This window comes from Echinococcus granulosus (genome assembly GCF_000524195.1).
Source record: "Echinococcus granulosus chromosome Unknown EG_S00021, whole genome shotgun sequence".
In the NCBI taxonomy this organism is placed as follows: Eukaryota; Metazoa; Platyhelminthes; class Cestoda; order Cyclophyllidea; family Taeniidae; genus Echinococcus; species Echinococcus granulosus.
Genome location: NW_020170401.1, coordinates 95,165 through 120,970, shown reverse-complemented (window position 1 = coordinate 120,970; position 25,806 = coordinate 95,165). Strand labels below are relative to the sequence as shown.

The 25,806-nt window shown below is 43.4% G+C and overlaps 1 protein-coding gene across 1 annotated transcript; it reads right to left on the bottom strand. All coding sequences in view use genetic code 11, as the record gives it.

The window, feature by feature from the left end:
- Positions 1 to 5,766: 5,766 nt before the first annotated feature.
- On the bottom strand, positions 5,767 to 25,733 carry EGR_03782 (Zinc finger protein ubi-d4; the record flags this gene model as incomplete). Its single annotated transcript, XM_024493031.1, has 10 exons — positions 5,767 to 5,853; positions 6,459 to 6,665; positions 12,643 to 12,758; positions 14,459 to 14,546; positions 15,834 to 15,941; positions 19,780 to 20,048; positions 24,756 to 24,915; positions 24,952 to 25,188; positions 25,226 to 25,398; positions 25,436 to 25,733. The coding sequence occupies 10 exons, from the start codon at positions 25,731 to 25,733 to the stop codon at positions 5,767 to 5,769; spliced, it is 1,743 nt and encodes a 580-aa protein (XP_024352492.1).
- Positions 25,734 to 25,806: the final 73 nt, after the last annotated feature.

Genomic DNA, 25,806 nt, shown 5'->3' with positions numbered 1-25,806 from the left:
GCCCTACTTCGGTACACGAAAAGCTTGGGAGCGGAGGGCTTTATCAAACCCTCGCCCCCACCATGCCTCTACGCTGCTGCACAAAATTGTAGAGGCGTATACCACCTTCACCTTTTGTGATTGAGGTTAATTCTGCCTGTGAAGGATCTGCTGGATCTGCAGTGAAATAAAAGTAGCCAGTGAAACACAAAAATCGATAATCAATCCAGGCGTGGCACGCAGAAATTGGCTCTTAGATGTACTCAGTGAGGAAAATCGATAACCAGTGCAAATGCTGGACACTGAAAAATCGATAGCGTTTTTCGACAGAATGTCATCCTTGTGGATTATTTTAAGGTGAATAATGCTTAAAAAGAAGTTTAACTGATAAAAATTGCATTTCTACCGTTTAACCATATTCAAGGTGTGAAGACAGCCAACGACACCCCCGCTTACTGTAGTTACCAATTTAGTTACCACTTTGATCTCTCAAAGATGGGGAAATTTTGCTGCCTAAGGGTTACATGACCTCAACTTGTAATTTATTCTAACTTCTACTTATTGACTCTTAAAAAATAAGCTTTTTGAAATTTTATTCACACCGTGATATTTTCCTTTTCACGTAAATTCTGCAAGTGCTTTATTACTTTACCTCGAATGTGCCAAATGTAAAGGTGTATCAACGAACTGACATGATAAAAAAGGGGTAATAATTTTGAAGGATGTATTTCACCTTTACCGTTTTGGCCTTCATTCAAATTGTCAAACGAATTTGAGTGTATTTCGATACTATCTGAAAAAGGGTAGTTCCCAAAGCACTATCCCATCGTTTTCCCAGGTCAGTAAGAGCACCATAATTTACAATCTCCTTTAAAAGTGGTGTTTCGGTAAGTGTGTGTGTGTGTGTGTGTGTGCGTGTGTTAGTGCGTATGTTCGTAACCCAACGCGTGTGGTGTGCACAGAAAAATTCTCATAAATCAGAACAGTTTGATGCCATTTTTAGGTGCAAGGGGAAACATGAGGTAACTTTTTCGTCCACTTGTAAAACACTAGCGTTAGTTGTTCTTTTTTGCGTTAAAGGTAGTGGAGAGACATTTTGTTGGCAGAAAATCCGAACAAAATTAAATGTGAGGCCTGTAAATTGCTACCAATCCCTCCTGAGGCGAATCATCTGTCGATTTTGGGGTTGATTTTGGTGATCAGTTTAATTTGGCAATTCAGACAATAAATTACCGCTTGCATTACTAATTCGAGTTCTGACTATCACATTCCATTTATTCAAATAGTTATAACAAATTTTTTGTTCTGGGTTACTCTGGTTGCCTACTTAAATGATTTAAGTACTTGCCACCACCATATGGGTACACTCCTAGCTTATTTAATTAATTTTTAAATTAGTCATGAAGGAAAAAAAGCGTTTAAGAAGCAAAATTGTTTTGTTTCCCTTTTTTCAGTTTGCCGAGTTAGGCTTGATGATATAAAACTCGGAACTTGAGTTCCTCCATTCAACGACCACTAGGAAGCACGGCATTCACTAATTATTAGCCACAATTTATCTGCTATTGAGTTTTAAAAAGCTTCTTTGGACAGATTTAACGATCGCAATGAATTTGTAGTAGCTAGTCCTTCTGTCAGTACTTCACATGGCTCTTGTGTAAAACCTACGCGAAAGCAAACTGCGTGATTTATTTCCTTACTCAAAAAAGGCGATTGAAGTAACACCTTGCTGACGGGACATTCACTTCGTTTTACCAGTCTATAACAACCATAATAATTAGGCTTAGGTTTTGCCCCAGCTTAAGATCCTTGGAAAGGGGTAGGGCCAAGTGGAGGTGCTCAAGTACTGTCGGATGTCACCGCCCAGCTTTAATTCGGGCGGTACAGGTTTCAGTAAAATTCGTCTTCACGAATGGCTGTGCAATTTCTCTTCTGTATTTCTATTGAATCCACTACCAGGACTTGCAAATAGCCCACCCATTGCCCCTATTTTGTTGCTCAAACAAAGTGGTCCATTTGTTGGAGGGCAAAATGACTTGCGATTGTTTGAAAATAGCCCCCAAGTCTTTTCACCTCCTTTATTTTTGCCTTTTCCTAAAAGGCTTTAATGGATGATAAATTTAAGAGGAGAAAATGGGGATCTTAAGAGGAAGTTAAAAATTATAATTTGGCAACTATTGTGGAAGCTTTGCATGAAACAGATGGGATAAGATTAGGCCCAGCAAGCACGGTAGTTTAAAGACAACAAAATTGTAGCAAACCGCCGCAAGAGCATTCCATCCAACTTAGTAGACTTGAGCAGGAAATACCGCACCCAGAAATATCAGACACGGATGCAACGCTCCCTGGAATGCTTTTTTTCAGCTGCTTTCTTGTGGACGGTAGATTTTCGCATAGAACCAGCGGGCATGAGGGACTTCCGGTCCCCACCCAAATAATCCAATGAAGCTGCGTTTATTTATCATTATTTTGGGGAGCGCTGCTTTGAAGTCCCGAGGTCGCGACAATTCGTGTAAGTAAAGTACCCGGACAAGAATTGTCGGGACATTCCCACCCACCCCCACCTCCCCTTGTTTCGAAATATCGGTGCTATAAAAAGGCGGACACGAAAGTGGACGTCAAACTGCGCCTAGCCAAGCATAGGCTGGGACTGCTGACTAGGGGAGGAAAGCTACTGACCACTTGTTCCGGTTTAAGATGAGCTTGCTCTTGGAATTTTGCCCTGGTAACAAAGTTAACGGTGTGGGAATTGCGTTTGGAGTACGCCCTGTCCCTCAATTCGACCATTCGTGGATTCAGGCGATACTCCCGTGTTGTAGGCTGTAGGACTGGGGACTCGTGAAATGACATTTGAGATGCGGCTTCCAGACAGGAAACTGCGAACAAACTAAATCCGTGACTTTTTCCTTGCGTCTGGAAAACTAGCCATGGGTGGACCTGAGTTATGGGCTAGTTAGAGGCAAGAAGGCGATTTACTGTAAATACTGGCTATAATCTCGCGCAGAGGAGAGGATGGTCAAAGCACCAAAAGGCAAAAGTGAAATGCAAAAAGATCTGTAAAAAAGACCACTAACGTCTCAGAATGGAACTAATAAAGACTGCTTCTAATTTGCGGAGGTGATTTCTTTAGAAGGGGTCTCCACTATCAAAGTGGCAAAAGACTTGTTGCTTTTATCGATGGTAATTCCGGATGAAAAATTTAACTTCTTTGCGGTCAGTAAACCCCTAAATACACTCGAAAACACTGGGATGTAAATATATGCTATACTTGTGCATTAATTTAAGTAAAAACCAGTCTCCTACAACTTCTTGTTATTTTGTTAGAAGGAGGATGGAGGGAAAGGAGACCGACAACTCCGACCCTCCTCAATTGGACACTTGAAGCCGCACGATTTACGCGCCGCTTAATCGATTAAAAGGACCTAAAATACCCCCAATTTGGGGTATCTTCGCATCTTATGCGTTTTCCGTTTGCTGGTGTTCTGCTATTTTGTTCTAATAAAGTTATTTATTATTAAAAATGCAATTCGAAGGCCACTGGGAGTTTATTGCTTGTGCTGCATATTTTCTTGTGGTTTTTAAGAGAAAGGTTTGTACAAAGCAAAATTAATACACCAATTTTTACTTTTTTACTCTATTCTGAATTCAATTAAAACCCTTTGCGCTTAACCTAAAGGAAACTATTCCCTTTGCGGTTTGTCCCATTCACATTCACCTGGGTACATCGGACACCAAACAATCCACCCCAGCGTCACTTACATACACACACGCAAGTACACGGTGGGCCTGTCTACTTCTCTGTCTGGCTTTTGTTTGCTAGTCTGGTATGCATATCACATGATTATAGTTTTTCCAGAGCACAGGATGTGCTGAATGGGCGACGCACACGACCTATCAAGCCAGCATCCCTGACCCCCTACTTGACTTGAGGTGACTCAACGCAGTCAAAGCACATACTTTAACTTGGACCGGACATCTGGACTATCGTCCACAGGTTAAGTATTCCCATAAGCTTTCTCATTAAGTCTGTACGGTACTCAGGTAGTCCGGATGAAAAAGCCAACTGTCGAGCCCATCGAGTTAAAATAGTCTGTAAAAGTATTTTTAGGCTATAACTTCTCTTTTCCAATCCATCTAGGTGTCAGGCCTAGTTACCCGATACCGCAGGAGTTCGCCAATAGGAACCAGCTAACTGTCCCAAAACCGTTTTGCTTTTTTTCCTCTTCTATCAAGAAAAAGGTGTTGATTCCTCCTCATAGGGGAAGCAGTGACAGTTAGACAGGAAGGCAAGCGATACCCATTATGCCTCACTGCGCTTGGCGGTTGGATGTTTGAACTGTTGGAAATGCGGACCTAGTTACTGGAATTTACCGTTCTCAGAATGAAAAAAAAAATACGAGAAGAGGAGGCATTCATCGCGTACCCCAATAGTAGTACTGATTCGGTAATTACAAGCTGGGCTCTTGGTTTAAGTCATTAAGGTGTCACAAAGCTACTTTTTGGAGTTTTCTTTATTAAGCTAAAATACAGGTGGAACGAGATGGATTTAGCCTTGAAGTTAGCCAATCAGGTGAATGCCCACCACTGTGCTTAGCTGTTGGTGAGGCAAGCAACATCGGGATTTATAGTTGCTCCCGCTGGAGGCGCACATTCGACATAGCTATTCACTAATACAGGCGTCAGGTACAAAATAGCCACTGGAACCACTCCTGAAGAAGTTTCAACGTAGAGAATGGGTAGGAGGCCGGTAGCATATTTGTGCCACGCATAAAGCCGAATTGGAGAAAACAGACTTGTGAAGGTCGATATGTCTTCATCATGATCAATTTGAGTCTGTGGGTAGATTTAATATTGCCTTGCTTCTCGACTACGAGTTTCAAAAAAGACCTAAAGTCAAATTATTTTGAAGGCGAAACACAAAGCAAGCACCCAGGACCACCAATGAAGAGTTCAGCAAACGATACACTGGTTTGAGGCGTTCCCCTCTTGAGCATAAACTAGTTATGAGTCCTTCGGGAGATATGAAATAAGTCAAAAGTGGATAAAGTGGATGTGGATGTAGTGGACAACCACGAATACCTTTATCCACCTGCTCAATCATTCGGACTCAATAACTCATCAGTTGATTCGTTCAACATCTCCGTCCTCTTATCTCACTTTCGTCCGTTCTCGATTTTTTTAACTACTCTTGAGACATCTGTCCAATTCCTCCAGGTCCATCCCTCTGAATTCATCAATCCATCCAAAAGGGAGCCATACACCTGTCAGAAGTATATTCAGGGCCGGCAATTATGCTTGACGTTGCTGCTTTGGTACCGCAGTATCTGAGGTGTCATTGAAAAAGTGGCTAGAAATTAGTGTGGATTCAGCTCTACTGTAGGCGTACAGAGGGTTTCCCAGGTTATGGGTGGGACTTCACATCACAACAGAGACAGCAATAATCGTTGACACCGAGTAGTCAGAAAAAAACGCACCTCAACAAAGGCTATGTAATCTCTGCAAGAAGCGGCGACATTAGCTTTGAGTTGAGAGGAGAAGTTCCGTTCCTTCAGATGAAGTGTCGAGAATCTAAGTTGAGTTTGGAACGGATAGATCAAGCGTAACTGCACAAGAAGAAAGCGGATACACTCATCCATCCCTGATTTATTACTCCACAATCCATCCATCTCGAAGCCATTTACCCACTCACCAATTGCTGAACCGCTCACCTTCGTGGTCCAATCTTCACAGACTCATCTATCCAATCCATGCTGGATCTACTCATCCTTCCATCGATCCATCCACTTCAAACTACGCCGGATTAGCAGCCAATTCTGGCATCATTATTTTGTTGTGGCAGAAGCGCGAGTCTGGAAGTAGCCTCAGCAACAGCGTATACTACGGACCAGAGAAGTAGCACCAAGGATAGCATTGACATTGTCCAAACTCGACAACAACCATCATCTAGCAAGCATCACAACTATCAATCGTCTAATTGCTATTAAGGAGTAAAATCCGGAAATACGTACTGAAAATCATTGCAATTCACACATTCACGTACATAAGTACAATCGCAGACATCGGACAATCGGCAATGCCTCGGTCCGGTCAGCATGACAATAGCAATAATACCAATAGTAACAATAGGTAGAAAATGCACCTCAACAAGGACTATACACTGTGTACCAGCATTAGCAATGCCATCAATCAGTCATACACAAAGGGAGGTGGGGACGGTGGTAGTGGACAGAGGAGCAATACATCAATAGTGCCATACAAAAAGGGGGGAAAGGAGAGAGAGAGAGAGAGCAAGGAACCGAGTAGATGCAGAGGCACGGTGAAAGAGCGACGAAAATTGGATGCTCCTGAGAAGTGTTGAAGAGTTTGGGGTAGTGAAGATTGAAGAGGGGGGGGGAAATGCTTTGGGTAGAGGATTGGAAGAGTACGCGCTGTTAGAAGAGTGGTTTGGTGTTGCTGCACGCGGAGCTGGCAGTGGCGTTGACGTTGGAGGCGGCCTCCTCCTTGAAGCGCTCCAGACAGAGACAACAACTCCACGGACCCTCTGGCGGTTGAGAGAGCGGAGGACTGAGGCAGAACATGTGGTAGCCGCGGTCGCAGTCGTCACAGAACAACATCTCCTCCTGCAAAAGTATGTCCACAAACACATCTGTCATGGGGCTAGCGTATTTCCATTTAGTACACTCCGTCAACTGATTGAAAGCCAACCATATCATCGGACACTTGATGATAGAGATAGGAAGTTTTCAAGGGAGACACTATTTGCGCCTTCGTAGCTGCTTAAACAGAAGCTTTGAAGTGAAATGATCGGGATTTGACGTCCACGCCAGTGTCGTCGAGTTCCGTGCATGCCACCCATGTTACCATTCACAGCAAAGCACTCCCAGATTTGTTTGCCCTCGCAGACAACTGAGACGCCAACTAGAACTCCCTAGTAAGTACAGCGTATCTGATTCTCGGATGTGAATAGGCGGTCGCCTATAAAGCACCGTCGGAAGCACATACCTTGCAACCTAGCGCCACGGTAACTTGTTCATACTAGATGGCATCCGGTTATTGAATGAAGAACTTGACAATGTAGATTTAATGCTTTCAGACGAGTAGAGGGCACTATCGGTGTGAGGAAGCCAGAGGCTATCCAGCACAGAGATCAGCCCGTCTATATCCACAGGTGAAATCTCAATGGTAACTTAATCGGCAGCTGTCGCAAATGCGAGTACTGGTGGCACAAAGATCTGCCCATACCACACAATCTTAATCTTCCAGCCCTTCTGTATGTCTATAATAAAGCCACATCCAAAATCCACATCTGGTAGCGGCTTAGAAGATAACTCGAAAGCTGAGACGATCAAATCGCGTTAGAATAGGACAGGGATAATCTACACCTAGTGGAGAATATGGAGGGTTTCAATGATGCCTTAAAGAAAGGAAAGACACCTTCCAAAGTAACTCTTCACGGACCCAACGAAAGGATAGTCAAGGCCGTATTAAATGTAATTTTGAGGCATGAATGGAGACAAGGCTAAATAAAAAGCAACTAGATAAATGAACAAAAACCAATTGTGAAAAGGGATAATCGCCTTAGTTGATGCAAAAAGCAGGGATAGGTGAGTCAGAACCAAAAAAAAAAGCGACATCACCCCGTGCTTTTGCAATTCGAGAACAGCCTTGACAGAATAATGGGAGATATTAAGGGTGACAATATGGGGCAAAGGGGACTAAAATTATGTCAAAATACTCAAAAGCCAGTGATTTAAGTGTAAAATGTTAGGTAAGTATACCAGAAGTGCCGCAATCCTTAACAAAAAATCACGCGGTGATGGTTGACGCGCAAATGAGGACGAAAGCCGCACAGCAAAACGATTATTATGCTACCATGAGAGTGTTTTCTGCTCTCCAAAACTTCTCTCTCACAAATGACCTGTTAAAAAAAGGAAACAAAGAGAAGCGTAAAATCGAGACTTTTTCGTGGGGCAGGAATTAGACCAAGCCGAGGCGAGATTAGCTCATCCACGAAGAAGGGGAAGGGCTGGAGGAGGAGGTGGAGGGATAGCTAATACTAGCTAATTAACGACAAACTCAAGAGGGAAAACAATCAAGCAGCCTCTACGAGAAACGCAGTTGCTCGGGCATTCATTTATTTACCCATTTGTTGACTTGTTTTTCTCCCTCAAGAAGGGAGGGAGAGAGAGAGATAAAGCGATAGGAAAAAGAGGGCACCTCCTACTGACAGGAGAGTACGGAAGGCGAAGAGGGAGGTAGCCAGATGAAGAGTCAGCCAGGCAAACGCTAAAACGCTGAATATCTTTTTGTCCAAATTTGAGGGGGAAAGGTTTTGAGAGAAATCAGTGCGGGAGGAAGAGAGGGGGGTGGAGACCGGGGTGGCTGCTGTTTGTGCGCTGCGTCAATCTCAGTTCAGTCACGGCCAAGGCGAGCGAGGGAGGGAAATAACAACCAGAATACTAAGGCGTTCATGAAAGTTGATTTGAGGTAGAAAATTTCAAGACCCAAAAATCTTTGAATGTCTTCATTCCTCGAAATCTCAAATGTGAAGACCATATAAACGTAGCCATAGGCGCAGACAATTCCCCTTTACTATGGTTAGTTCGATGGTTTTGGTTAATGTAGGTCTGCAATAGAGCAGGCCTAAATTCACCTCTTGAACCAAATGTTAATTATTAGGAAAAGTATGTAATCTCGGAATATGAGCGTTGTAGTGGAATGGTACAGATGCTCCGAAACGGGTACAATGCATGTACCTAGCATTGGTTATCCTCCAAAAATCCACCCACCACCGCAGACCTATGGCGCAACGCTTCATACCCACATAACTATGGTTTGTGTGGGCGGGTTTGAAGGTGGACTAGAGATGGGGTTTTTTTGAACATAAATTATTCACTTCCTGAAAGCCAAACAACAGTCACGGCCAAGATCTACATACTTGATACAGCTTGAAAATGTGAAAACGCAACTTCCTCCCCGGATAGGTCAAGAAAGAAAGAACTAGTTAGCCGCTAGTCAATAGAAAGAAGGTCCTATTCTCACAAGACAACGAAAGACCACAAAACGCAAAAAAACTTTCTCCTGAGATGACTTGCACTTGAGGATGCGATGTGATGAGAGATGCTACCACGCCTCGTCCCCAGTGATCCTCCCATCTCCCCAGTTGATGATTATCACCATTTCTTGGCAGTAGAATTAGGCAAGCACACGCAAAGTAGAAGATAAAGCTAAAGTGGCTACAGCTATGCTTTTACTTGGCCTCAAGAGACAAAGCACATTTTAAAATTTGAAGCTTCAATCTTGTAACTCGTTGAAAAAGGATTACAGGCTGCAATGATGACCATCTCAGAGAATAAAAGGACTTCGGCACTTACTTAGCTTCCTAACAAGGTTTTACTTAGGTGTCTCATAGCCAGAAACCAGCGGACACAGTTTGACAGTTTAAGCCAGCAATTCCATTACTGTGGCTTTAGCCCTAAAAGCGATCCAACTCTGTGAGAGATTCGATACCGTGGACAACTAACCCACCCTTTGTAACCGGCCCCAGTCGATGAAAGAGGAGTAACACCACCCGGACTGTCATAAAAACTGATTTAGACGTACTGTTCATAAATAAACCCTCGATACAGTAACCAGAGGGCAGGCGTTTATTTCATGAAGTACCAAAGGCGATAAGCCATCAAGTCAAAGTTCGGGCAGTCTTACTACTCCTATTTATGGTTATGCCGACGATGTATTGGCGAAACTTATCTTGGCTTGTAATCAGTAAGTTTATTTCAAACAATTATCGTGGAGCTGAAGAAAACAAAGGGGATAAAACGTTACCTGAGAACGTGAAAATATCTGCTGTCCACCATCCATATTCAACAGATGCCGATTGGTTGAAGTGAGCTTTCCGGTTTAGAGTGTAGTAGCACCGTGGTTGAAACGAAGTTGGACACGAGATGGTGAATGATAGAGAGGCACCCTTAAAACCACCTCCACCCCAAAGGCACAACTTTTGAACTACTAGTCACGAGACCCAGTAATGCTGATGATGCAGCGAGTTAAAGTTCAAGCTCCCGTTTCGATGCACGATTCCATCCGCCGGAGTTTTAACGTGCAAAATGTTAGATTGATTGCCAAACCTCGAGATTTCAAGTATTTGATTCGAACTTACGCACCCAACACCCACACCACTCACTGAAGCAGTCATGATGATAAACTACAAAAGTGGGTGCCTATCGTCCCCAAAACCGTATTCTTGGGTGTGTGTGGCGAGGAGAGGTTCATGCGTGGAGAAAAAGGCGTGTCCATGTGTTTGAGGATGCGGTCTACTTCGGTACCACAATATACCGAGACATAAGGTGACGAAAGTGGGTAGAGCTTTGAATGAAAAGTCTTTCCTGTTGATTTAAGTCTTGAGGCTCGATCTTGCATCAAAATATTCGCCATACACCCCCAAAGAGACAAAGAAAGAGAATTCTAGTCGGTAGTTTGAGTAGGAATTTCGCCTACGAGGAATTTCACTTCTAAAACAGGCCAGCCATTCGAGTGTTCTGGGATCGTGACATTCTGTCACAGTGGTTACGAAATTTGGCCCGAAGATAACGTCGCTTCAAGAATCGTCCGGCCAATAGTTGATCCACAAGTCTGGTGAATTTCGTCTGCAGTAATTTGGGTGTAAAGGCAGAATGATTAACTAATTGCACAGCACCTTCTCTTTTGAGTGCTCGATTCAAAGCCCCTTCACAAGTAGCTATGGCAGGCAAGCCGTAACCGTCTATGACTACACGGATTCTTCATTCACCACACTCCGGCTATCGCGTTACCTAAGTCACCAACCTCTCAGGCCTTTCAGAATCAGGCACTACACGGCGCTCTTTCAATTCAAGTTGACGGTGCATTTATCGCCAAAATGCCATTCTTTGAAGTGAAGTGAGTGGCTGAGATGAAGGAGAAAAGGAAGACAAACACCCTTTTCCGCCTGCCCTACCACCAGATGCAGGTCACGATTGAGGTCAAATCCCTGCGCGGACGGACAAACGGGCGCACACCCACCCACGAAGTGCGCATCACAATCTGCTGACGTGCATCGCACTAGGCGGAAGGCGAGAGGAACACATTTTGACCAGGTGAATCCCCTCTTCCAGCCCGTAAGGAGGAGTTGAGGGAGCACATCTATTCCAATTAGTTTTCGGTTAATTTGATGCATGCCTGTCGCATTAATAATACGGACATGGGACAGAAGAGCTGATTTGAACAATAGCCAAGTGAATTTGGAAGACCAATTGCATGAGACTTTAGCAGTGTGTTTTGAGGCATCTCATATTCTCTACATCCTGCAACAAGGGTAAAATCAGTACCACAATATTTAAGATAACTAGAGTCAATAGCAGTGCAGGTACAAGCATACCTTAAGTCAAGGCTACCAATGTCACAAGTGGAGGCGACCACGAAGCCTCATAAACAGGAACATCGATTTCAGTACACACGAAATTCAGCAAATCGTGAAATTCACTGAATCTACTAGATTTAATGCCTCATTAGTCACTGTTACTACAGAGCCATTACTTCCCTTCTAATAGGCCAGGAGTGCCTCGAGGGTGGGATAATGGATACGATAACTTCCGTTCGGGACTTTACGTTGACAGGCCGTCATTAATTCAAACCATGGAATGACTCGCTGACCAAACGGTAAAAGTAAGGATTAACCAAGCATTAAAAGTAGATGACAGTTTTTTTTCGTCTTAAAAATTAGACGCCCTGAGAAATAGGGTCTGGGTGGTAAGTAGAAAGGTAAGACGCCTTGCTTCAGCCAAATCTGTAGAGGCCTCAACGTTCATTTATTACGTGAATCTTTTGCGGTAAGTCTGTTAGGATATCAAAGAACCTCTATGAATAGTTTAAGCTGATCAATCTGACCTAAAATTCACTTTGGACCGGATCATTAGTAAAAGAACGTGGGATGGAATCGTGCAATGCGGTTGGCATTTAGGGAAGAGACAACAGTCCTACTGATTGACTGTTCACAAGCTTTTCCAAAAAAGGAAGTGGTCTTGCAAAGGGTGGGGTCTTATCGAGTAGATGGATTCCACCCGTCACTGTTGCTTGCCCCTCCCCCGGCAAAGCGAATAATTCATAGTGAACGCACAAACACACAGATCGTAGTCGAAAGCAGATGAGGTGTTGTCGCCGAAGTGTAGAGTGGAGTAGTGAGTTGATTCATCGGAGATTACCAATGATATGCTCGTTTGCCTAACTTTGGAGCATACACAAAAGTCATTCCCCATCGCAAGTTGGTCAGGCGGCCAGTCAACAAAACATGTAAAATACATGAAGGTTTTTTTCTAGCATTCGTGAAAGAAGTGGGGGACAACAAATTGCTATTCCTTGAAGCTTGTTGTCGTCTGTTGGTGGATGGCAACTGGCACCATGGCTTTCCCTTCACCATAGGTGTTGATGTAAGTGCACACGAAACATTTCATCACCCACGTTAAATTTTACTGAAACTTGTTAATGAAATGCTGATTTAAGATTATCCTAAAGAACGGCAACTAAGTAATTTGTCATACCTATCAAAAGAAGACGGTTTTCCTGAATGTGATGCGCCACCGTCTAGGAATCACCACCACAATCAAAACGCTTACTAAGACCACTTTTGGGCGCCAAATTCGGCTACTCTACCTCCTCCAAACGATATATAACGAATTTGAGGGTTGTCTTTTGCAACTTCTGAACAGAAATAAATTCGATTCGTAAGGTAAGGAGAGTCAAATCGTATTCATTGCAATCGTCCGGGACTGTTTAATGGGAGGAAACAACTAGAGCGGAATAAAGAGTCCATTACCCTACTGAGAGAAAGACGCACACCTAACACTTACAACAATAGTGTCACCACCAACCCAAATCAGTCGGCAACAGAAATACATTGCAACGGAAAAGTATGATGCCGTCGGCATCCAATAGAAGTAAATGGTAGTTTTTCATCGTAAATTTCCCCTAAACTCTAATAATTTGATGGGCCGAGGAACGGTAGCGTACAAAGTGAACGCAAGTCCTACTGTGTTCCAGCTACCTATGGTGAGTGGGAAGCAGATGGCAACCGCTCATTCAACAGACAAAGGCATTATCCAAGACATTTGCCAAAAGTGCACAAACCAATTTCTCTTCCTTCTCTTTTCTCATAATCCGTCCCAGTAACCCGATACACAGGGGAGCATGGGCATGGAAGAATAAGACTGGCCCTCCTTTAATTGAATCGAGACCATCATAACAGGCACATGAAGAGTAGCGCCTTTGAAAGAATCCACAACCCTAGACAGACCCGACCCCGAGGGAAATCAAAAGTGGCTGCGTGGAGGAGGAGCAGCCAGATGTGTTAGGGCTGAATGCACGGACATAATTACTCCTTAATCCTTGCTACGAATGATGGAGGCAATATGGAATGGCTAAACTAGGTAATTCAGATAGGCTATGCAGAATGGGGCAGAAATGTTCCCAAAACAACGCATTTAAAGGGATGGATTTAAATTAAATTCCCTTACAAAAAAGATGGGCGCAGAGTAGGTGGTTACAGGGGGACATCCTAACTGAATGGTGCCAAGAATTGTAGCACAATTTATAAGTTGGATCCCTGCGGCTACTGAGTTCATCACGTCCTCACCTGGAATGAAGACACCGCAAGAAACCCTTTTAAAGTGCAGTGCTACGGGCATCAACAAGGAACTTCTGCTATGGAGCGAAACAATAGTTTTGCCTTTGACCTTTTGCACGAATTTGAACATTAACTCTAGTAGACAACTAGAGGAGTACATTTAGGATAAAAGTAGTTTAAAAAACGTTGATTTTAGGCCAATCTGTCTACCAAAAGAGATCCCCACACTGGTAAAATATGCAATGCATCCTCCCAAAGGATTGAAGATCTCCATTAAAACAGACCACTAATTGAAATCAAGAGCCCTCTTGTTGTGAAGGCAGTTCCACACAACATTCTCACACCAAATAAGGATTCTAGAACATTTTTGAGGACTGACACTGACTTCTCATTCGAGGTGGATGCGCCTCCCAACCTGCGTTCGACGAACAAGACGATTCCACAAGACGACTGAAAGATATAGAGGATCTGTGACAGCAAGCTGACAATAAGTGACAGACGATGGAAGATGTCGACTCATCCGAAAGGCCTGAGTTCAAAGAAATAACATGAAAGGGACTGACACTGAAGAGATTTGGGTTTGGGTAAATCCCAAATGAAAGTAAGAAATGCACATCACTACTCACTATAATAGGTATGACACATGCATCACGTCATCTTCACCTTGAATAGTCGCAAAAGACCACTTCCGATATATGATCCTCATAAAGTTGAAATGGAAGTTCGGCCAATTTACGTAGGGATGGGATTAAATGAAATTCAAAACCTCCTTCTTGTTAAATAAGTTTGCTTCGTCTGTCTGCAACAAGTACGAAAATTCTAGATTGACGTATAAGGTTAACAGACCCCCCTCCAGCCACGTCATGCAGCACAACCCCGAGGCAGCCACCCACTCATACACACGCAGCGGAGATGAATCAGTGGCCAGTCTTGTCTGGAAAAGTGGTAAAATAGAGGTGATCAACACTGAACCGAAGTAATTAGGTTCCGGGGCTCAATTATTCAGTAAAACCATCGACGTCAGCACACTTTCTATCAGCCTAGTCGCGGCCCGCACACACGGCAAAGCGGCGGTTACTTCCTCCCAGTCGGCAGTTCACGGACCCTACACAAGCGAAACTTGCCCCGAGGTAGGGTGACGAATCTACTGAGGGCTCAATCGAAGAGAGTCAGAAATGGAATGCACACGACTTTAGGGAATTCATTTGCGACCATCCCTGTCAAAATTTGCCAAAAATCACAAAGGTGCTTGTGGTTGAAAAGCCGACAGTTTTCAGTAAAGTTGGCTCTTAGAGATGTGACAACCCCGGAAGGAGGGAACAAAATAGACAATGAATAAACCGAAAATCGGTATCCAAATAGCAACAAACACGGCCTCAGGAAGAAGTGAGATCAGTCTTAACATTGTTATGTGATTGTGACCATTTGACTGCACCCTGAACAAAAAAAAATCGAGACTAAAATGCACGAGATGCGAGGTATTTCACCCCATAGATTTAAACTGCTGGAGGTGTAGTAAACAACCACAATAACACCCAATTCTTGAGCGTCGATGGCGTGAGGCAAAGGATTCACTGAAGGCCAGATACAGAAGTATGAGCCACCCACTATTACTATGCTTAAATTATACCGAAAACAGAATTGGCGCCTCGTTGGACAAAACTAGAACTGGTAGAGATGCGGTTAGCATCTGGAATGAAGGAATAAACCAACGGTGAATAGCCACGACACCGATTATTACATAACAAACTGGTAATAAATACGGTTTCATGACCCCATGCTGGTAATAATGTTAGAGTATCAATCAGAAAGCTTAGGGGTAAGAAGTCGCAAGTCTTGAAACAATCCATCACAAATTCTATGGAAGCGCATAAAGATTAGTGATGTGCTTTTAGACAAAACTACAACTGTTGATAGTGTGGAAGCAGGGACGGAGAGCGAATAGCCATATGAAAACGGTAATTCAATTGCAACAGCTAAAACAATGGCCAATTGTGCAGAGCCGGAAAAACACGTCTGGTTCAGGACGCAGCGGAAGTAAGTGTCACCTAGAAGCGCCAAATATTTTGGAGAAAAAAAACTGCCATCTTTTTTCCAGTCGAAATGAGAGAGACAACAATGGAGCACCAATTAGAACGACAATAGCCACCTTGATTCGCCACTAAATGAAGGCGGGTGAATCGAATCAGGAAACAAAAAAGGGGCTGAAAGTTTGCCATACCTGCGCGGACTTTCCAAATCGGTTGCGACAAGACCTTTGCCCATGGCACCTCAACTCCTCTTCTAACGTCTCCGAGGTAATGAGTTCGGATATGCTCAACGTCGTGACCTGGTGCAGGGCTTATTTTGGGGTCAAAAAACACCGCGAAAAGCGGAAATGAATTGTGTTACACCAACAAAACGACTTGCTAAATGGGGACAGAACACCTTATTTTTCGTTGGTCCTACTTGGACCAAGGTAAATAGTACAGGAAAAATAACACCAAACGTTTTCTGGTAATTTGGACCATCGAAACTTGCGTCAACGACGAATAGCATTTCGGAGTCTCTTTCTTTCTTCGTCACTGGCTTTTCAGCTTTCCCAACTCCATGGACCTAACAACGTCTACCAGAGCAATTCAGGTGCTAGAACGGGTGGACCAACGGGTAAACTTTATTTTAGGAGCATAATAGGGGTTTATTTTGCATTTCTAAATAGCTGATGGACGAAAGCATTCGGGGAATGAATTGTGTGACTTATGTTCCATATTGGTTTATGGTAACTTGTACCAACGAATCCTAAAATGGATGCTTGATGTTATCGTTCTAAAAAAATCGGGTTTTTAATTGTCAACCAGGAGTTGAATGGGTCATTTCGGTTTTACAACTAACAGTCAAATTGGGACAATAAAACAACGCCCATGATAGTTAATTTTTCTATGAGACCGACCCCGGTAGCGCATATACCAATCATGCATGAGCTGGTGAGCATGAAATGCCCGATCTTATGTCCATTGCGGTAAATATGGAAAGTTTCTATGGATATCACGCTTCCAATTTTCCATCCTTTTGCTTGTAAAACAAAATCCAGGCCAAAATTACCGAGTACAAGTTTAGCCGTGGAACAACGACGTAGTTGTACAGGCGCCGCCAAAAGGATACCTCAACGACTGGCGAATGACGACGTCCCATTTTAGCAGAAGATGGGTCCTGAGCATTTAACAAGCCATCAGTGCAAAAGACGTGACCTGAGATCAAGGCGGCCGTACTAAAGTAGATGGAGTCCTTTTATATCACGGGTGAATTGGCAGCGGTAGGGCGTCACGGATGCCACAACTCCAAACAAACCAGGTCATGTTGAACAAAATAGCAACGTGGAGAGGATAGATGGTTTGAAAAAAATGAGCACTCGACTTCTCCCTTTGATGATATCGCGGCTCAAAGGCAGTGAACCCTATCAATACAGTGGCACATTGTTACATCTTGTAACTTGGCGTGGGGTGCTTTCAATGCCAGTACGAATGGCAAAGCCCTGTCATCGGGGCACCTTAAGACGCAGTGTTAGAGACTGTACGGTTAATGAACATGGCATTGCTGGTCATCTCGTATTTTTTGGACAGAATAAAAGAGAGAAGGTACAACCCAGGCATCAACGAAGGAGGACCGAGGGACAATTTAAAACTCGCCTTTTGTAGAATGAAAAGTTCACGAGTGGCATAGACCATAGTGTCACAATTTGTTACGAATGGCTAGCCGTTGTTGCCTTCTGGCCGGTGACTTCAATTCTGGAAAGGAGCCACATATCACGTACTAGACGTGAGCTAAAAGGAGTTGTCATGAAAGGAAACGACTGAAAGTCGAGAATTCGACAACATCAGGCCAGCTGCAACTAATTGACAAGTTGAAGAAACTGGGTAGTTGGATTACTAAAATGAATGGAGATCGGAGAGAAGAAATTGATATCATTAAACCTCCCAACTTTCTCTGATGTAGTTGCGACGAAACTACAAAAATGCTGATTTTAATAAAGAAAACTAGGAGGTAACGTACCTGTTATTTAAATACGACTTAAGAGGCAAGCGTTGCATCCGCATAGTCGATAAAACAACTTGGTGGATGTCCCCTTCTGAAATCGGGGTGGGAGGAAAGAAAGAGGAATCAAATCGCATCTCGAGATGAGAAAAAAAGGAGTGACGCCACTAGATTCTTTGCTTGTGGGACAAAAAGACCACTGGTGGGAAAAATAAGAAGAGAGGGCCTGAGTAAGTCTCCTCCATATTTGGATCCTATCGCTACAGTTACTTACTAGTTTGTTCACACACAAAAGCGAAATTGAGAGGAGGGATGATGGGAAATAATTTCCCCTTTTCCAGACAGACCGTCCAACAACCCAACAAGTCGGAGAATTACTAAGTAATAGCGACTACTTTGCCGAGACGGAGGAGTGAAATAGAGCAGACCTTTTTACGCGGACGCAGTCACATAAGCACTCCAGACACCATCGCCAGCATCACCACGGTGTTGGGAGAGGTGCGGACAAAACCACCGCCACCCTTCTGCCTCTACTCCGGAAACGTAATTGCCACCCAGCCATCCACCCACCTAGAGGGGGGGAGGAGGTGGTGAGCTAGCCTGGAAGAGTTGGGCAGCCAGCCAGACTGGACTCGAAATTGCTCGCCAAAACTGCCACGCAGACCAGGAGAAACAGGCCGTAAATGAAGCTCCACATACAATGTGAGGAAAATGTGCCCTAGGCTAGCATGCTGTGCGTCTTATAACGGAGCCAGGGATAGCTTGCTCGCAACTCAAAGCTGATTGTATCCTCCCTTCATGAATAATTAGACGAGGGTACGAGTGTAATATCTGATATCTTCCCCTATACGATGTGGAGGAAATCTACATCAGAAAGGAGTAACTACACCAACTGTCGACGCAGCGACACTTGAATTGAACAAATAAAGGTCTATCTTAACCTTACAGGAAACCAAAAACAACCTCGTAGTGTTCAAATCATCAGAAACAGTTTTTTTTTAATTGTCAGACTATTTCAAAGGAAACGATCGACATTTAAAACCTGTTCATTGGTAACAAGCATCCAGACATCAGTATCACCCTTAAAGGTAAATCACTTGGTGAGGTCACCTAAGGTAGAAGCCCTGTCAAAATCCACCAGATGCGTTGGAAATGGTAGAAGTACAAAATTCATCGCATCATCTACGTTTCTGGCTAGTGAGTTGTTTCAAAGAACCTGATCGCTATTTTGAAAACCAAGATAGAGTTTAGCAATTTATTCCCTCCATTCAGGCATATCAACAATAAGCTTAAAACGGCGACCTTGAGGAAAGGGCGGAAGTGTTACATGGAGGTCGAACAGATTCCAGGAAATCAATAAAAGTTCCACTTCAGGCAAAAAGGAAGGAGAAACACACGATTAGACGACGCGTTATTGTCACCTTTCTTTCAACACTCGACACCATGGCAACTGGGGGAAAATGTGGACCAGGACAACCAAAAAAAACAAGAGCAACAAAAGGTCTGTTAGATGGGGAGATTGATACGACTGGCGTACAAATATGTTAAACTTAAAACGATGTGAAGGACTACTTTAGGGAATAAAAAATTGTTCTCTCCTTTCTGGCAGACGACTTAGGCATTGAAAGTTAGGCCAAGATGAGAACGATGAAGTGGTTACAAAGCTGTTTTACTTAAAAGAGGTGGTAAATGCATCAATCTCGAAGAAGGTTCAGATGGCTTAGAGGAAAAAAAGGTTTGCCCCTTGATACAGCTCCACCATTACCGGACAAATAAGCTGTAGTGCGCCTAAATGGGTGCCTTGAGGATAAGTAAATAAGTACCAAAAAATTCCAAATCTGTTTAGTACTGGTAATGCATTGCAGCAGCTTTATGCGATCCAGCGAGTGTATGCGAAAATCGCAAATTAAACTCAATTCCCAAAGGAAAGGGAATTGTCTGTGATTAAGGAGTTATTAAAATTAATCAAAGCACGGAAAGACAATTCAAGCCGTTTGCGAGACAACACTCAGTCGTACAAACAAAGATATCCCCCCAAACTACAGACACAGAAGGAGATTTAGGGATCGGGTGATCAAAAAAGGCGTTCGTCTGTTGCACAGTTTGCCCAGAAACTATGATAGCGCCATATATCGATACCGAACAAAGGCACGTACATCGTTCTCCGAAGTGCCGCAAAGCCAGCAGGTCTTGCACTCCAGACACTGCCACCGATAGCCGCGTACGGAGGTGACCATGTTGGGAGTGAATTGGGCGCAGGAGAAGTGCGCACAGCGCGTGCAGTCCGAGCAGCAGAGGAGGCCCTCGGGGCTTGCACCGCCAGGCCGCTTCGGGTTCGATCGCTCATCGCCTCCGCAGTAGTCGCACGACAGCGTCTCCGCCAAGTCTGCGACGTCTGCAGGGCGCGGACAGTCCACTTCGATTACTAAGGGAAGAGGGAAGGATTAATTATTGCCAATATTAGTATGTCCATATTCGGGAAAAAGACTAGATGACTACCCCTTTCACTATAAAAGTGAGTCAATTAAACTATCAAATATTAAGGTAATTAGCACTGTAACTTCTTCTGTCAATTAATTTACCACCGGAGATGCAGTGACAATTGCGGACTAGTTTATCCGAATTTTTTGTCTGGATGCAGCCAGTCTTATTGTACCGCTTTCAAAAAGCAACTAAAAAAAACCGCAACACTTGCCCTCACACCCAAACCACTTACAACTGTTTATCTGCTGGTGGCATAATTACTAACGCCTCTTAAGTTTATAGACCGCCCACCATCGTAACATGATCAAAAGGGATGAGGGGAAAGACTAAGCACTAGCAGTTACCTTTCTATCTCTTCATCTTACAGGATGCCGCCTAAAATGCGCTCATTAAACCGATTACCTAATATTCCTCTTGGTTAAGTCGATAAGTTTATCTTGTGACTATTATCAAGTGCATTAAAACGACAGAAACTGTCCCAGGCGTTGTACTTTGTCGTTATGATGAGAAACTTATTTCACACCCATAAAACGTGCGTCAAAGAACAGGTCTTCTAACCAATAAAGGGGCTTAACAAAACCATAACTAAACGGAACAGAAAGAAGGTAGCTGCAACTACCTGTCGGTCATCCACTAGCGTACCCAATTATCCCGCTTGTTCATTCGTCCACACATCCAGCGTTTTATCGTACCATGATCAGAAACAACTGCGAAAAAGGGGCAACTGGTGGTTGTCTCCCTCTCCTCCCCATCCATCGACTAGGTGCTACTGGTGTAGCTGCTACTTTTGCGACAGTACAGTGGATTAGTTGGTACTCGCTCCATGTCCAAAGTGTATCAAGGAAAGACTAGTCGCCAGCCATGAAACCGCAAAAACCCATTTACCAGGCAAATCTGCCATCATTAGGTGGACGATTCAACTAATAAGGAAGTTATTTAAACACGATGAAAACCGTTCAAGAATGAGCTCTGCAACTGGCATGGAAATTTTACCGAACAAGCTCCTAAGAATGTCGGACTGATGTTCCCATCCGTTGACCAGTTATAATGATTGGTGGAATAGGTACACGTATCGTGGACGCTTTTGTAATGAAAAGGGCTGGAGAACAAGTTACCCAACTAGAACGAAGGGCCTCACACACGCAACCACACCACCGAGAACCCAACAGAATTTCAGCTTTTTCGAAGCACACATCTGGCGTGTCTTATTATGCCATAATCACGATTCACAACAAAGCCTACCTGCTATAGCTGTCGCCACCATCAATGTCAATTTTAACTGCTGGTGCTAAAGTTGCAAGTGTGCGCGCCCCAGTCTACTGCGACCAAAAAGAATGACAAGTAGGATCAACTTTCACCGACGCAACAGCACATATCAGCCGATTAGTCGAATCGCTACTGCCATCACCACAAAGCACAGGTGAGCGATTCGCCTAGTCAGCAAGGAAACCTGAATCTAATAAAATTAAAATCTAACGCAAAAACGGACAACTACTCCCCATTTTCCGAAAGAGAACGCATAAAAGCTGAGAAAAAAATTACTAGTTTCTAATGTAAATACTGGAATCAAAAGGTAGAGCGAGTACGACCAACTGGTGGTGCCTCTGCTTGAGTATGAAAGCCGTATTTGACTTAACTTCTTTAGGCCACTTATTTTATCCAACTAATGCGCTGCCATAGCCACGATGAACTAAAAATGATCAGAAATGGTGCGCAAAACGATACACGTGCCGTTTCCCAGTTATTATCAGAGTTGACACAATAATCTGGCCATCTGTAACAAGGAGCCTTGATGAGTGCTCAATCAAGTACGCCTTGATGCTGTTCTTTTCCTAAATCAATCCCGACCTTCACAATCCAATGGACTTTTAAATCGCTTCAATTCACAAAGTCATTACCGCATACAACCACATGGGACTCGTGTGCTCCGTTATGGTGATGAGGAAAACCAGGTTGTGAAAACATTGCGTAAGCACAATAGAGACGTCTCTTAGTCACTCTGGTGACCCGGATTCTGACAGACAACGCCTCCCAAAATGGCACCATGGTCTACAGGGAGGCGCACACATTCCAAACCAGATGATGTGAAACACGCTTCTTTTTTTCCGCCGTTTTTCGTCGAACCCGAAACATCACCTGCAGCAAAAGTCAGCCCGATCCTTATTAGAGCTATGATCTGAAAGTACTTGTAAAAATCATAATTTCACGCGATGGAGACGAGTCCACTTTCAGGTGGGTAAACTGCCCCTGAAAAAGTAACGAGATGAGTCGCCTAAACTGCATTTGTGCTTGGATAACCGCAGATTACTTGTCAAAGCAGCAGTTTGGAAGTTACAATACGGTGATTTGAAAATCTTTTATTATTTTACAAGTCATATGATGGTTGCCATAATTGAGGTACACCATCAACTGGTATAGCATTTAGCCAGTACTTTAAATCCATTCAGCATGGAAAAAAAGACCAAGGCTAAGGGAGGGGTAGTTAAATTAAAACCCATGGACCTCACCGAGGTCAATGAGACGGAGCTAGTAAATTTAAGTGTCAAATTGATAAACCTGAAACGTATCATTCGGAATATAAAGCGACTTTTAAACGAAAGAGCATAGTCTGAAAAATGTATAAGTATACAAAAAAAACGAACATAGGTTAATGGAAAGACCACAAAGCTAGATTTCACCACGGATAACAAGTGGACGGCCTTATTTCCATAAAGGCAAATACTTGGGCAATCGTGGCGTTGACAGAAAGAAGAGAAAAGCACTCGACCCCAACGCAATGCCGGAAACAAGACAGGATTCAAAATAAATATTTTAATTTCAAGAATAGAGTTAGGAAAAGATACAGTATAATGTTTACCTACGTATTGACCGAGACGACAACTTGGGGATCGCCAAAGTAACCCAAACAATTTAACAATGATTGCCTCACTTTAAGTACCTCCACGTACAAAATAATAAATACAAAACTAAATTCTACTAAAATGGGAAAAATCGACCTTTGCAATAAGGATCTGAGATAGGATGGGTGAAAAGGAACGCAGTAGTCTCCTTGAACCTAACATGAAGAACCTCGCAACTGCAGTGTGTCAAACTAATAAGGATACTCAGATTTTGAAGACCTTAAACGCATCGCTTGACATCCTGAGGAGAATCGCACCTCAAAGTACCTCTTTAAACGCAGGAAACACATTCAAAAGTCATCCAAGCATAACAAGGGTTGAATGGTAAAATCAGAACTGCTTGGAATTTATCGATGACAGATAACAATAGTTATAATCGAATAAAGGCACAAATTCGAATAGTCCTTGCATAAGTTAAGAAAAGAGACAGATGAAAGCATCTGAAGTCGGCTAAATTAACCCCAACGGATTTTGACAAACTCATCATCAAACAGGGTTGACAACTATCAGGTTATGCAAAGTGTTGACATGGAGCATCATAGCCTTTAAACCGTTCAAGTATATAAATGAACTTACATGACTCGATAAAAAAATCCTTAAGGATTAATAGCCAACATGAGGCCGAATAACGCTGAAATGGACCTAAAGAAAGGGCTTATGAAGTCAAACGAAGAAACCAAGGGCAATAAAGATCATTTCAACTGGAAATTAACCACTGAGGGCTAAGTTCAGCTGCAGAGATGGGCATATTTGATTTATTTTAATGCATGCCATAAGGCTACCAAAGCACTTAAAAATGTTTCAATTGGGAACCTGAAGATCTCAAATGGCTTCAAACATAACGAACAACAATTTCCGGAGGATAGAAATGATTGGCACGTATCGTTGGAATTTTTGACCCGCCTAAGAAGTTACAGACTCGAATACCCTTAGGTTGAGAGCTTCAATTGAGAACTCGAATAGACACAAGACAGCCATAAATAAAAGATTCAATAAATACAACCAAGTGTTTAGCATTCCTTAGCAAAAAAAAGAACAAAACACAAATAATGCCAAAACTTCAATCGCATAAAGTTAATATGTATTTGAGCAATCTCAACGCGAGCAAAATGTGAAAAAAAGGAGGCAAAAAGAGAGGAATAAACGAAAGCACTTGAGGTGTGGCTGTGCAGACGAACTGTCCGCACACACGTGTCCAAGTCCAGATGTGTAAAAAACAACCGAAGGGAGCAACGGTGTGACCCACAGCAAACAAGGAAGCACGCGCAAGATAAAACCAAGAAATCAGAGTGAGGCGGAAGGGAGTAAGGGAGGTAAAGGATCAAAAGGGAGTAAAAGGAGCAAGGGTAGGAGTGAGGTTAAAGGCGTAGGGGCCACCTGGTTCAGCACATCAGACTGCATCCTTTGCTTCATTTTTAAAGATGATGGCAACAGTTAGTTAGTCAAGCGGGTGGAGAGTGGAGTTCTAGCGTATTAAGAAGTACCACTCTCTACATGTACCTTTACATAATTCTGCGTACAACTGTGTAAGTAGATAGGTGTGTTTTAGGATTGTTTTTTGAGGTGACTGATTGGCTGACTGCCTTCGCAGGTGGTTCCCCCCAACGCCAGTCCGCTCCTTAGCCCTTACGGATAAGCACTGAAAAGGGCACAAAAACCCGCTCGTTAACACCACATAGACTAGCCTGAGCACAGCAGGAATTGCGGGAGAATACATACTCCAAGTCTACACTTTGGAATACACTCACTTGTGCTCGGTAGATTCCGCGAATTGCTGTTATAAGACGTTGATCGGTCTTTATCCCTCGGAGTGTTTTCAATTAGAGCAGAGAGGAGACCCGTGTTGACAGATGTGTGAGGAAGGGACTGATTGTTTCTTACAGTCGAAAGCTGATTAGGTTTTTTTGACTACAAGAAAATGTCGTGTTAGGTAATTTAGCAAACATGAGAATTATTGGCCACGTGTTGAGAGTTGTAGTGATAATTGAGGCCGGTCTTTGTTTTGTAGCGCATGCCGCAGGCCTCGCAGACGAATTGGGGATTTGGAAACTTGTCGTTGGATTCTTCGTCATAAACTATGCTGCCATTAGTGTAGTTGGAATAGTAGGAATTAGTGGCGGCTCGCCTACGACCGGTAGGAGTAAGACCTTGATTCGCGTTCGGTCTAGCGGAACGTGGGCCCTAAATTGACTAGTAAAAGTCAAAGCAACCGGCTAACTCTTGTTCTTCGTTTCTTACGACGACCGCCATAAGTCTCGTCGGCTAATTCACTACCCTCCGAATCGATGTCATACACAGGGTTTGTAGCCCATGTGCTATGGCTATCCTCATCATCCAACTCACGCCATAATGCATCTTGGGCTGAAAGACCACCACCTGAAAACAAATCAGCTGAAGGAAGATTGGCCAAAACACGATTTTACATTACCTGCTCGAGCATTGTTGTTGTACTGGTCAACAGAGCGCACAACAGAGCTGTGGGAAATAACATTCTTTTTTGTCTTTTTCCATCTTTGGGGGTAGTATGCAAAGACTTTGTCATTCAGGGGACTAAGGTACCGTTCTTCGTCTTTTCGCTGTAAATAGCAGGGCCTTTGAGCTATTCCAGTGGCGTTGTCCAAAAAAGGCAATCGATTCTTTTTGTCGGTTTGTAACTGCCTGTTATAACTTGCGGTCCGAGCTAAAATACTCTCGTAGCTGATTTCACTGGATAAAGCCGCTGCCATTCGACTCCACCACCAACGAAACCCCCGAATACAACTCTGCCCAAGGAACAATCCTATTGGTTAAAGAGAATTC